The sequence below is a fragment of the Diospyros lotus genome, chromosome 4, assembly GCF_014633365.1.
Source record: "Diospyros lotus cultivar Yz01 chromosome 4, ASM1463336v1, whole genome shotgun sequence".
NCBI lineage: Eukaryota > Viridiplantae > Streptophyta > Magnoliopsida > Ericales > Ebenaceae > Diospyros > Diospyros lotus.
In genome coordinates this window covers 29735307-29749164 of record NC_068341.1, presented here as the reverse complement: position 1 = coordinate 29749164, position 13858 = coordinate 29735307, and the positions used below count along the sequence as shown (strand labels likewise).

The 13858-nt window shown below is 38.2% G+C and overlaps 1 protein-coding gene across 1 annotated transcript; it reads right to left on the bottom strand.

Moving 5' to 3' along the window:
• Nucleotides 1-9630: 9630 nt before the first annotated feature.
• Nucleotides 9631-11264, bottom strand: LOC127800070 (uncharacterized). Its single transcript, XM_052334477.1, has 3 exons — nt 11027-11264; nt 10779-10884; nt 9631-10129 (listed from the first exon to the last, which is right to left on the bottom strand). Exons 1-3 carry the CDS (start codon nt 11060-11062, stop codon nt 9978-9980), a joined length of 294 nt encoding a protein of 97 aa, XP_052190437.1. The 5' UTR covers nt 11063-11264; the 3' UTR covers nt 9631-9977.
• Nucleotides 11265-13858: the final 2594 nt, after the last annotated feature.

Sequence of the window (13858 nt, the reverse complement as noted above, 5' to 3'; positions counted from 1 at the left end):
GTACTTTCTGAATGTAACACTTGTTCAACCACTCTACCGGATCTAAGTCTCATACACCAGACCAAACTGACAGAGAAGGGAAATTAAAGAACAGAAGTAAAAGAAAAAAAGGACTAGGGATGATTATTTGGCTTACCTTAATCTCCCCGGCAACGGCGCCCAAATTTGCTGCATCGCTCACCCTGCATTTATCACTTTTCGTATTTTTCTTTCACTAATTCAGCTGATTTAGCAACTAATTATGTTCACAGATAGGATGAGGCGTTTAGACTCCCCAGTGCACGAGTGTGATTGTAGCAGAAAATTTATATGTAATTTTTCCGGGCAAGACCGGGTCAACTCACAGGGAGATTACTCATGGAAGGAGATAACCACACCAGTTCTTTTGATTAATGGAATAATAAAATGAGATCAAACTAAATGTGATATAACTGTAATCTGGAAATGGAGACGTCTTGGGTCAAGACAAATCTGGTGCCAAACCCAACTGATTCACCATATAGCTTTCTGTGATGTAACTAGCAGCTCACATAGCTCGGGTTTTCAACCGTTAAATGTACTACTGAGATGATGATAACTCTTTGTTCAAACAACCTCCATACATGGCATGGAGACTCTATGGTAAGCAGCTATCATAAATCAGTGTATAAATAACGTTTTGACAAAATAATCGCTCGGGGCTTGGGTATGAGAACGTTTCCAGGTCAAGCAGCCCCCATACATGGCATGGAGACTCTAAGTTAGGCGTACGAACCAATCCAAGCCTGAGGTTTTCGTTAATAACATTTCCCAAACTGCTTTTGCTTTGGTTACTTTGACATATGGAGTTCTGCTATATTGATTCATCAATGGCTTTGGGCACCATCTTTGCCTTAACCCAAGAATCGAATTAGCCACACATCTTCATAGGAAGTGCACGACTAATACTAATCTCTACAGATGAATATGAGATTCGTAAAGAAAATAAATTGAGACAACAGATAAGAATTTGGTAAACTACTGCTGTATTGATTACTGAAACGAATTACAACTTGAAACAGAAATTAAGATGGACTTGTAATACAAAGCTCAGAATTAGCAAGAACAACTAGAGTAACTGAAGTGGTATTCGCAAAGAAAGAAATACAGACAAGAACAAAAGCGAGAGAAACAAACAAAAGGAAAAAAAAAACTCTCTACTTTCCAATGATCTTCGTCTTTTTTTGTGTTGTTTTTCTTAGTATCCTCTGCTCTCTCCAACCTTTGATTCCAAAGAATGTTGGTCCCTTTTTAAGCTTATGGCGCATGGAAGTGGGGACCATTTGTTCAAAAGTTGTTCAAAAAGTTGGTTAAATTTACCTTAGAGCCATCGCGTGTATTTGCGCATGTCAGAATTTTTTGTTCGGATGCTCATTCGAATATACTAGCAGAGATATTCGAATGCGTACTGAGTTTCTTTTGGCTAATCGGGTCATTCGAATGAATTTTAGTCCTATTCGAATGAATTTCATGCTTTACTGTTCCTTACACGGCGATTTTCTCGGTCATTCGAATGCAACAGTACTTTTATTCGAATGAATTTCTAATTTTTCTCTTGACTTCTTCATTGCATTCGGATGACCAGGGAAGTATTCGAATATGGAATTCCTTGGGTTGCTTCTTATTCGAATTACTCAGCCTTCATTCGAATAGATTTCCTTTCTTCTTCAACTTCATTCGAATGACTTGGCTTTTATTCGAATATATCTTCACTGCTTCCAAACGATGTGCTTATCCGAATTTCTTCTCGTGCTCGGCTCATTCGAATGACTTGGCTTTTATTCGAATATGCACAATCTTATCTGGAGATCTTGAGTTTTGTTACTTCTTATTCGAATTAGGCCAAACTTATCCGAATACATACCCGATATCTTGCATATTCGAATGTCTGAATGATTTATTCGAATGTTTGAGCAGCTGTAACACCCGGTGTAACCGGTGTTAAGAGAACAGGAAAGGAAGTAAGTAAACTTTCAAAAATGCCCTTGAGGAAGTGATGATCCTTGAGATTGAGAATGCCCATGAGAATGGTATTTTGGTAAATTGGATAGAAAAATCCAATAAAAAGGGTATTTTGGAAAATTAGAAATAATTCCTATGTGGAATTAGGTGAGTAAGTGAATTAAATCCCAAATTTGTGTTTATGTGGAGATATGGGATTAATAATTCATGAAATGAGAATTTTGGTGATTTGGAGTGATTCCATAAAGGAAATTAATTATGGAAAATAGGGAAAATGGTGGATATTAATTTATTTGGGGAGAATAATTATATTTTTCCTAAGTTGGTGAATTAATGTGGTAATGCCACATGGATGACCAAAATCAAGAATTAGAAGCCAAGTTTGTGTCTTAGAGTGACACTTGGCATAATCTTGGAAATTTAAGAGAAACTATATATGTGGATTTATGAGTTGGAGAAGGAATTAATTAAATGCAAAAGATATGATAATTGGTCTTGTAAGCATTTAATGAGAGGCATAATTATATGGATTAAAGTAAATCCAAAAGAAAATGGTAAATGGTCACCATTAATGCCTTGGAAAATATGAGATTTAAATAAATCTAATGAAAAATGGGAAAATGGTCACCCATTAATGCTTGGAAAATTGTGGGATTTATTTAAATGAAAAAGAAAGTATTATGTCTTTCAAGTGGTCTCTCATGTAAAATAGTCTCATTTAAGTAAATGAGAAATAAATGAAAAATGCAAGTGATCTAAGGGCTTAGATGCATTCTTGAGAAGTAGAATGAATCCAAAGGTGAGGATTCAAAGAGAAGAAATGGCATGGATTGCCAAATTTTAAGAGATGAGTGGTTGAGATTAAATCTTTCAAAGGCACTTGGATTGTGCTTTAATTTTAAGGTTGAGATCTTCTCTTATAAAGTGAATAAAATCCAATGGATGAGAGTAATCAAGACCAAAGCACATGGATTGTGCTTTCTTGTGTGGTTGGGATTTTCTTTCAAAAAGCAAATGGAAATCAAGGGCTAAGATCAAGTCTTGAAATTGAGATTTCAAGATAAGAGTAGTATTTAAAGGGAAAGTAAGCCCTTGTCTCAAGTTTTGCCATTTCAAAGAGAGAAAGAAAATGAGAGGAAGGAAGAGTTGTCTTCCAAGAAGAAGAAAGGGAGAAAATGAAAGAATGGAGAAGAAATGAAGATCAAATCAAGGTAAGTTCCATTCTTCTCTTCTCTACTTAGTGTTCTTATATGCAAGGAAAGTGAGTTTTTGTTTTAATGTCATCCTAGATGGGAGAAGAGGATGGGGAAGCTCTCTTGAGAAGAAGATTTAAAGCTTCAAAGAGAAGATTGTTAAGGTAAGGGATGGCCCCAAGTGGTGGAGGCCTTGCATTGCATTGTAAGTAGGTTGCATAAATTTGTATGTATCTCTTTGCATGTTTTATTGTACATAAGACCTATGGCCATGGGGGTGGGGAAAAGTGGTAGGTTGATGCCTCAAACCATGTTGGGTTGTGAGGATGGAATAACCTAACCATGCTTGCATGCATTTTGTAACGACCCGCTCCCACTTACGGGCGCTACCGGTAAATAATCGATCGGATTACTCACCCGACGAACCGCAACTGAAGGGGTGGACTATGTTTCAACAGGAAACGCCCTAGGTGGGAACTAGGCTTCGTCCATCCCTTCGCTCCACTCAAGAATTGGTCTCAACACAAACAAGGAAAAACTCAGCGGACCGAGACCCGAAACCCGAGTGAGCTTCACCTCTCTTCAGCTCGCCCCATAGCAAGCCAGAGGTGACCCAGGCACAAGGCTAGCATAACAAATATTTCGCTGAGTATTGGGGATTTATGAGAACATACCTTGCTAATCTTACTCGGTCCGAAACTCGGCTTCTCCAACTAAGCCATATACCACGAACAATCTCACAATCATTTATCACACTACGATGATTTCAACAATTAAATACATCTAGTGCTCAATATCGTTTACATTCAATTACATGAATACATATAAAAATTACAAGAGATTTCACAACAACACATCTCAGGCAACAAGCTAATTGCCACAACAGCCTCCTAGCACCGTCCCTGCTTGCATCTGGACTTGCTACATCTACACATGAGGTAAAACCTCATGAGTCATAAAGACTCAGTAAGGGTGCAATGCATGTAAATATGAATATAATCATGTTTATGTATGCCAAATGCATGCAAATGAGGCTAGGTCCATTCATCCTCACAACCCACTAAGGTTTGAGGCATCAACCTATCAGCCCCCACCTCACTAGTCCTCCATATGGCCATAGGTCCACTAGGTCTTGCATCACACAAGATATAACCACTACGTGCCAATACAACATAAAAATATTATCAAACATATTTACCAACTTGCAAGGCCACCTCCACATGGGGCCATCCCTTACCTGGCTCGAAGCCTCAACTCCGCCTCGGCACGAACTCCAGCCCGAACCTTTAGTTCCTCTAGGATCACTGCCTCCCCGGTCAAACCTAGATGCAAAACACACAAAACCCCAACTCCATTAACATCCGGCATTTAACCAATGCCCTCAACTACGCCGCACATCGCCAAAATCATCCATCAACAAGATTTCAAATAACCCCAACACAGGGTTTTATCCAACCAATACTACACAATTCATTATCTCATTTAATGAAATTAGTTAAGGAAGAATTAACTCAATTTACCTCAATTAATTTTGGAGAAGATATCGAGAAAAAGCTCATCCGGCATTGCTTCTTTGGCCGCAAATCTTGCGCCCAAACCTCATTCTCGGCTTCCAGCACGTTCCTCGGGCCCCAAACTTATTTCCAAAACTTTCCCTAATTTTTCTGGAATTTTTGGCTATTTCTCCCATTTTCCATATTTTTCTTTTCTTTTCTTTTCTTTTCTTTTCTCCCCTGTTCATCTTCTTCTCCGCGCCTCTCCTCTGCGCGCGTCTCCCTTCTTCTTCCTCACGCATGGCGGCCTCCTCCAGCTGCTGCCTTGCTTCGCCGGCCGCTGCTATTGGCCGACAACGCCGCCTCCCGCTGCGAGTAGCCACGGCTCCCCCCGCGAGCGCCTCCGACCTGCACACAGCACCGCCGCGCACAGCAGCTCCTGCTACTCGGTCGCTTCCAGCCACCATGGGCGACGTCTGGTAGTAGCGTCGACTGCCATTGGCCGCCCTCGAGCTGCTACTGCTTCCATTACTGGCCGCCCTCTTCCTCCTGGCAGCACCACCTACCGCTGAGCGCGCCATGGCTACCCCTGTCTCGGCCACGACCGCTGCTTTAAGTGTTGGCCATGGCAGCGACTGCCATGACCGGTTGCCATTTAGCTTTTCTCTCACACACTCTCTCTCGCACAAGCTCACATACACTCGGCAAGGCTCTCTCCCGAGCTCATCCGCTCCCTCGCTGGTCTGCCTCTGCTCCGCCTCACATCGGCCATGGCAGCCATCACATTGGCTTCCTCTTCCAGCCATCCGCTACCTGCAGCGCCCCTGCTTTTTAATCGTTGCTTGCTGCTCGATCATCGGCCAGCCACCCTCGCGGCCTCGATCTCTCTCTCAATGCTCTCTCTCATTTCTTCTCTAACCCCACTCTCATCTGTTCGGCCATTTCAAATGGTAGAGGACTCATGAAGCTTCAAGGAAGCTTCCTCGCCTGCACACGTCCATATATGTATATATATATATTTATATATAATTCACACATGAATCCCTCAATTATTCCCTAATTCCACTTAAGAAAATTGATAATTGCACTTAGGGGATTTTATAATTACACTTGGACCCTCCCAAGATTTTAATTAATTTCCCACAAGCCACTAAAACATTAATTCTCCAAAATTAATAATTTGACTTTTACTCGATAAAGCCAATTTTGTCCCTGCGCCTGCATGGGACCTTAATTTGACCCGAAAACGCTTAAGGGTTGCCTTACTCAGAAAATCGAACCACCCCTAGGGTCCCCTTAGCTTCTAGGAGGTCCCCTCCGCCTATTTGATATTGGCACCCATTCGGGCTTATATAGAATTTATTCCGAAAATTATTCCCGATCGGACTGCTTCCAGCGTCATTAATCTCATCTTGAGACGCTCGTCAATCTCTTGCCTTCTTCCCTGTACATCCAAGTCCCGAGGCACTCCCAGCCGCCAATTCGACAAAGTTTATTAATTAATTTCTCGAGATTGACCCTTGGCTTTCCTGACCACCCGAGGTCCTGACAAAATAATCCAAAAATTATTTATTTCAACACCATGTAATACCGGGTAGTACACATTTGCCATTACATAAATTTGTTATGCTTGTATTTACTTTGCATATGCACCCTTACTGAGCTTTTGAGCTCATGAGGTTTTATCCTCCCCTTGTAGGTTTTAATGGCAAGAGAAAAGGGAAAGTTGCAAGCTTGTGATTGGAAGCTCTTGGAGTATATTACATTTATTTTTGTTGTAAGGTTAAGGCTTAAAGAAGCCTAGGCATATGGTTATTTTAATTGTGACTTTATGGCTAGGAGAGCCATTTGTTGTATTTAATCATGTGTGAGATTTATTTGGAGGTTGTTATGTGAGCGACAATAGGATGTGTAAGGCTCATGTGTGAAATGGAAGGAAAAATTTGGTGTATGTTGTGAAATATTCAAAGAGCATGGTTTAAGCCTTAATCTTGAAAGAAAGAGGCTAAAATGAAAAGAAAGTGAATTTTATTTATTTAATTTAAATTCTGGAAAAATTGGGTTGGGAAGCCCAAGAGAAAAAAAAAAAAAAAAAGGGTTTTTTTTTTGAATCAGCAGTAGTAGGCTGCAGCCTGCGCGCGGGCAGGGCCGCATGGGCGGCCGCACGCGCGCGGGCTGCCGCGATCGCGCGTGCGAGCAGGCGGTCGCGCGTGGGCAGGTGTGCAGCCGCGCGCGCGGGGGCATGCGCGGCCAGCGCCCAGTGGGGCCCCAGGCGTGCCAGCGGGCCCCGCTGGCCAAATTCTTTTAAAAAAATTTGAAATTTTGGGAAATTTTGGGGCATTTCTTAATTGAATTTGGGCCCCAGAGGAATTTTCAAAATAAAGGGAATTTTAGGGCATTTTGGAGATTAATGCCGAAAATTTGAAAATGATGAGTTTTTCTCCAAAATTGGTGATCCATCAATGGTTTGGTTTAAATGGTGATTTTTGGAGCCCGATAAAATTCTTGGTCAGAAAAGAATTGAATTCAAATGAGAAAATGATGATTGAGCGTCTTCGCGAGGTTTCTTTTTAACCAAACGCGGTGTGGTTTGAAGCCCAATTTTGCTAGTAAATCCTGGGGTTTAAGGGAAGGGAAGGACGAGCCTAGTTCCCACCTAGGGCGTTTCTTCTTGAAACATGGTCCACCCTTCATCAAAGACCGGGCAGGTGGACAATTCGGGTAATTGTTCACGAGTAACACCCGTAAGTGGGAGCGGGGCGTTACAGCAGCTTTCTTCTGTTTTGCTCGATATTTGAATACCTTTGAAGACTCATTCGAATGGCTTTGACTTTTATTAGAACACCTTTATTTCTTGACTTTTTATTCCTCTTTCAATCATGCCTTTGGAGAGTATGAGTCATTCTTTCATCTCTTTTCCTTCTTTTGGACTGCAACAAGCAATTCTGGAGATTTTAAGTCGATCAAATAGATTAGGAGGTAATAAGAACATAACAAATTTTGCATTTTTCATCATCAATCAAGCGGCAATTTTGAAACTGCCACAAAAAATTTAAAAAAAAAAATTTAATTTTAGCGACGGTTTCAAAATAGCCGAGAAAATTAATAAAAAAAAAATAAATTTTTAATTTTAACGGCGGTTTCAAAACCGTCGAGAAAATTAATAAAAAATTAATTTTTTTAATTTTAGCTGTGGTTTTAAAACCGTCGCTAAAATTAAAAATTTAATTGCTTGCGCTGGCCTTGCGCGCCACGTGGGGATGCTGGAAATTAAATCCCAGCACCTTCTTCTCCCCAAGTTTTGAACCAAGATCTTAAGTACGCGCGCGCGTGCGAACCTCCTAATCTGCGAAGCACCCCTTGACATATATGCAAATATATATATTATATACTAATCTAACAATTAATTTTCAGAATTATATTTTATATTTTTTAATATATATTAAAAACATTTATTGACTGATTATTTTTTAAAAGAATAATGGAATAAATTAAAAATAAATTAATTGAGTTAAATTAAATAAATTAATTGATTAAAAATAAAAAAGAAGATTTTATATATATTTTAAAAATTATTAAAATTTTGTTAAATTTATTTTTATTTTTTAAAATTAAATTTTAAATGAATTTTGCTATTAATTTAAATCAATTTTAAATTTATTTTTATTAATTTAATTTTTAATTATTTTCTTAAGTAAAATTTAATTTTTTTAATGAATTTTGCGACGGTTTATAAAAATCGTCGTAAATGTTAATTTAATTTTAATTTTGAATTATATAATTTTTTGAATTTATCGACAATTTTTCGAAAACCACTGATAAATTTAATTTTTTAATGAATTTTGCGACGGTTTTTGAAAACCACCGCAAATATTATTTTATTTGTAATTTTGAATTATTAATTTTTTGAATTTAGCGACGGTTTCTCAAAAATCACCGCGAAATTGAATTTAATTTTTTAATTATTTAATTATTTTTTAAATTTAGAGACTGTATTTTGAAAACCGTCGCAAAATTAAATGTTTTACTGAATTTTGTGACGATTTTATGAAACTGCCGCAAAATTTTAAAAAAATCGTCGCAAAAACCATATTTTGCCGCGATTTCGAAACCGCCGCAAAGCACCATGTTTTGCAGCGATTTTTAAAACCACCGCAAAAGAACCACCGCAAAAAATTAATTTTTTTGTGGTGTTAAGGGCTTGGCTTTCTCGAAGACATTTTGGAGTCATTAGGTGACTTTGGGACGGAACACACTCCGAATGAGTCTTGTGCTTAGGGGGTCTGATCAGCTTAGGGGTATGGTTGGCCCGAAAACCCTTTAGAGTCTTTTGGAGACTCTTGCCCGAAAGACTCTTTGAGGCCATCTGGGTCTTCAGCTTTCTTGGGTATTTCTTGGATTTTTTGAATTTTTGACTTTAATTTTTCTAACATACCCCAATATATATATATATGTAGGGATACTTATCACAAGTGTCTAAACTCCCAATAAATAGGTGAACCTATATTTAGAAAGGTGTACTAATTTTGATTCAAAGGTTTTGCAAATTCATCACCATTTTCAAGAATCTGACTTAAATATCAAAATATTTATACAAAGAATGTCTTGTACTCTTTGATCATTTTATTTTTTATAGTCTTAACGGCTTGAAGATAAGTTCTTGACATTTAAATATTATTGCAGCATTCAAACAACAATAATTATTTACTGTGATCAATGTAGGAGTTTGTATGCATATGTATTCCTTATATCTACTCTCTTATAGCAGTCTATATCCAACACATCATATTATATATAAGTTCAATCTCTTTACAGTTTTAATCATCGTAAATTTCTAACAATTTTATTCCTTACAACTTTACTTTCTCTCTTAACTTCCAGTTTTACCCATACGAAACATCTGCCTATCATCTCCTCTACAGGCCAAAAAACATCAAGAAAAAAAAAAGTGCATGACTGCGACGTTTACACACACACACACAGCTACTCCCCGTTTTCATGCTTTTTATTTATATATATATTGCGATTGGGCCCGTACATCACATTGGATCCTCAGCAATGAAACGCTACAAGACAGCACTAGAGCCAAACTTCTCAGCAAATAACGATGAAACGGGAAGATTCTCCAGGTGTTGGACAGCTTAGTCCAAGTACCATATCATCATTTGGCCATTGGATCATCTAGGTGAGGACCACTAGGATCGTACTAGGCATGTCTATACGTATGTCTTATTACAAAACAAATTGAGAGCCCAGTTGAATCCAAATATGATCTTCTTTCTAGCTATAATATATTCACGCAGCATGACATTTAGGTGTCCTTCGAATCTTTTGATGAATGATCGGATATCATTCTCTGAATCATTTCGCTAGCTTCTGCCTCAGACATCCTGTCTTCTTTGGTTTGAGATTGGGAGTAGGCCTCGAAGAATTCTTTGTTCTCTTTCTCTAACTCGTTCCATACTGCATGGGGAATTTGATCAATAACATGATCACATAAAATTTCATAGCAAAAGGTCATTCCAATAGCTAATTAAGGTTTTCTTCATTAATTTTCTGGTCTAATTAGAAGCATCGGATACATAGATATATATATATATATATATAGATATGTGCTTGCAGTCTTATAGCTAGTTTGATCTTAACCCAGGCCGCATGGACCAACTTTCTTAGTCTTGCTAAGGCACTTGAACCATGTACGTATGCCAACGGATAGAATTATTGTACAAAAGAAACTAAATCTGAGACTGCCTCGATAAAATTTGCTAGTTGACAGCTGAAGTAGCTAGCTAGCTAGCTTGCCTAATATGGAAACATGATTTCCAGACTATACAACATGATCTACGGCATCTCTTTGCACACACACACACACACACACACACACATACATCTACGATTGTATTTGGTGGTTGGGTTTTCTCCATTTGAGTTTAATTGCTTTCTGTACAAGTTTCTTCCGTTCACTGTCCTACTAGCTTTGCTTGTAATTAGGTTTCCAAGCAAAACGAAGCTTGAGTGTTTGTGCATGTGCATGAATAGTATGAGTATGTGATTGGAAACGAAATGAATTTCCATAGGAGAAAAACAGAACAAAAGAAAAAAGAAACGGAACCTGTTGAAGTGATGACCGGTTCAATACTTGCATGTTTGGATAGGACTTCCATGCACTCCTCTTTGCTCATGTGGAAGATCAGGCACTTCTCTATCAAGTGTTGCACCTGCATATATACATATACATGTACAAATAACAGTAGAAAAGAATATTTAAGTTCAAATATAGCCAGCCAAACATAAAAAATAAATAAGTAAAATGAAACAACAACAACAACAACAACAACTTTATTTCAATTACGTGCGTACCATATGTATATATGAATTAGCAGAGGAGTCTCCCATGATATATATAAGCTTATACTATATATCTCTGATCTTAATTTAACGAGATATGATATATATATATAGCAGAAACTGATGAGACCGAAGAAACTGATATATATTGATGAGATTAAAGGAAGTTGTTGAAGAAGAGCTAGAAGGTGTAAAATTATATATATATATATATATATATGATCGTGGATCATGAATTCATGATGATGAATAGGATGAAAGATCAGAATATATAACCGTGGAAAAGAGAGGAAATAGGGGGATGGTGGGGTGGGCCAAACAGTCCCACGTGAGAGATAGATGATAATTGGTGGAGAAGGGATTAGAGGAGATTTTGTGAACGACCATTTCCTTGTCTTATAGGTTTTGCCATTTGGGCTGCCCGCCCCACGTGAATATTCTGGTCCTCTTCAAAATAGACAAATCAAGAACAGCCAGATGGCATCCATCCTCTTATATGCTACTGAGATTATCCTCTCTAATTCCCTTGGCCAATCGGCGCCCCACATGTGGCAGAGCGGGCAAATTATCATGGGCACATTAGTACTTCGCCAACTACAAACTATTGGTTCTTGCATTCAAATAAAAATAATATATGGAATAGTAGTAGCTAGCAAGTGTCGCATGGCAATGAGATGGTTAAACCAAAACCCCTCCACCAAAGAATCTCTGTCCTTTCCACTTCTTAGTCGTGTTGCTTACTACCATCTTTTCAACTTTTAATCTGTTGAGATAATTTCTTAAATTCTTTTTTATTTGTGATTGTATTCTTATCTCTTTAGTTTAAATTAGAGATAATTTTATAGAATTTTTTTTTCTCCCATTAATTCTAATTTCATAAGAAGTCTAATTAGGGAATTAGGATAGGTTTAAAAGAATTCTAATCCCAGCATAACTCGAGCTTTGTTACCTATAAATAGAATCTCAATGTGTGGTGCAATCAATTATCTAAAGTCATAAAATTGATTTGCTTTCCCTAACTTTTCTTATGTAGGAATTATAAACATTGGAGGTTGAATGGAAAAAAATCAATATTTTGGGCATCGTTATTTTTTTTATTTGATTTATGTTTTTGTTGTCAAGTTGCACGATTGATCCTAACAAGTGGCATCAAAGTCTTGATTGGATTTGGTTGTGAGATTGCCCTTTTCCAAAAATTGTTTGTTGGAGAAAATTATATATAAAAAAAAAGGCGGGGGAAAGATATTGTAGGGTGGTGTATAGAACACGAAAACATCGTGTTTCCTTGTTGCTGGTTTGTGGAAAAGGATTTGCTGACCAACTGGATCGTCAGCCGCCGCAGGGAAGAAGCTGCCACCGCAGGAAGGACTTGTCGACCAACCAGATCGTCGACCACCGTCGTTGATTTGCCAACGATCATTGCACAGCCAACTACATGAGAAAGGTCCACCACTATTGTTTGCTCACTACCGATTAGATTTGAGAAGGAAGGAAATCATCATGATTGCAGCCAGACCACTGTCACCGTGCATTATTGCCATTAGTCCACACCATCAGAAAGCCATATCACTGATTATTTTGACTCGCTTGTCGCCGATTGCCGCCTAAAGGAGGAAGTTGTGAACCATGAGTTGAGCTTTCCAAAAAATGACGTCACGCATTCTGGGCTTGAGGGTGGAAGAGGACAATTCTTAGTTTTTGATAGGGGTGTGCAATCGATTAAAAAATATTAATCAAATCGAACTGAACTGTATGTAATAATCAAACCAAATCGGTCAATTAATTCCAATTAACCAAACTAACCAAAACAGAAATAATCAAAATCTAAATTAAGTTAATCAAACCGATAATCGATAATCGATTGTGCAAAACCATAAATTGGTATAGAAACAAACCAATTTACAAAAATGAGATTTGCATAAATGAAATACAAGAACAACATCCATTGATACAGAAAAATGCAAAACCATTTACAGTGAGAAAGATCTGAAGGAAATACAAACGAGAGGTTGAGAGAACACAAATCCATTTGTGCAAACGAAGGAAATACAAATAAAAAATGCATAATGCAAATGAAGAAATACATCAAGAAACTAATCTCATTGAAAGTCAAAAAATTGAAAAATCTTACAAAACCCTAACCTAATTGTCAATACTAACCTCTGTCGACGATCGGTCATCGTTGGTATGGGTCGATCGTCCAAGCACAAAGAAAGGAAGAAACAAGGAGACGAAGGGACGGCGATTGGCGAAGGGAAAGGCATTGGTCTAGGTCTGACGAAGGGGATGACGATCAGCAAAGAGAAAGGTGAGGGGTGGCCGACTGGTGATGGCAAAGGGAAAGGCATTGAAGGCGGAGGTGACATTGATGGCGATGGACTCGAAGGGTCTCTCTCTCTATCGGTCTTGGTCTCTCTTGGCATCTCGTGTCCATATCAGTCCAATCTTGAAGTTCCAGGTGAGTAAGATGTTGGAAATGTATGCCCTAAAGACACGTTTTGTTTAATTTATGGTAATGATGTTTCTTTTATTCAGTTTATGGCACATATATTATTTGCATTTAATTGTTGGAAAGGTGTCCATGCTATTAAGTAAGTGATTCATGTGATGGGTCGTTCTTTACAGTTAGGCATGAATCATGGGTACTTAATAAGTAAGAAAATATAACTCTTGATCTTTTGATAGAACTGGGCATTCTATCATGATAAGATCATTGTGCAATAGATCCTAATGGAGGATGGCTTGCCTTAGCCAGTAAACAGTCCGTTTACTCTAATTGTACAAGCGCATTTGGAATGCGTAGAGTGGACCTGTGATAGAAGCTAATGACAAAGTACTAATTAT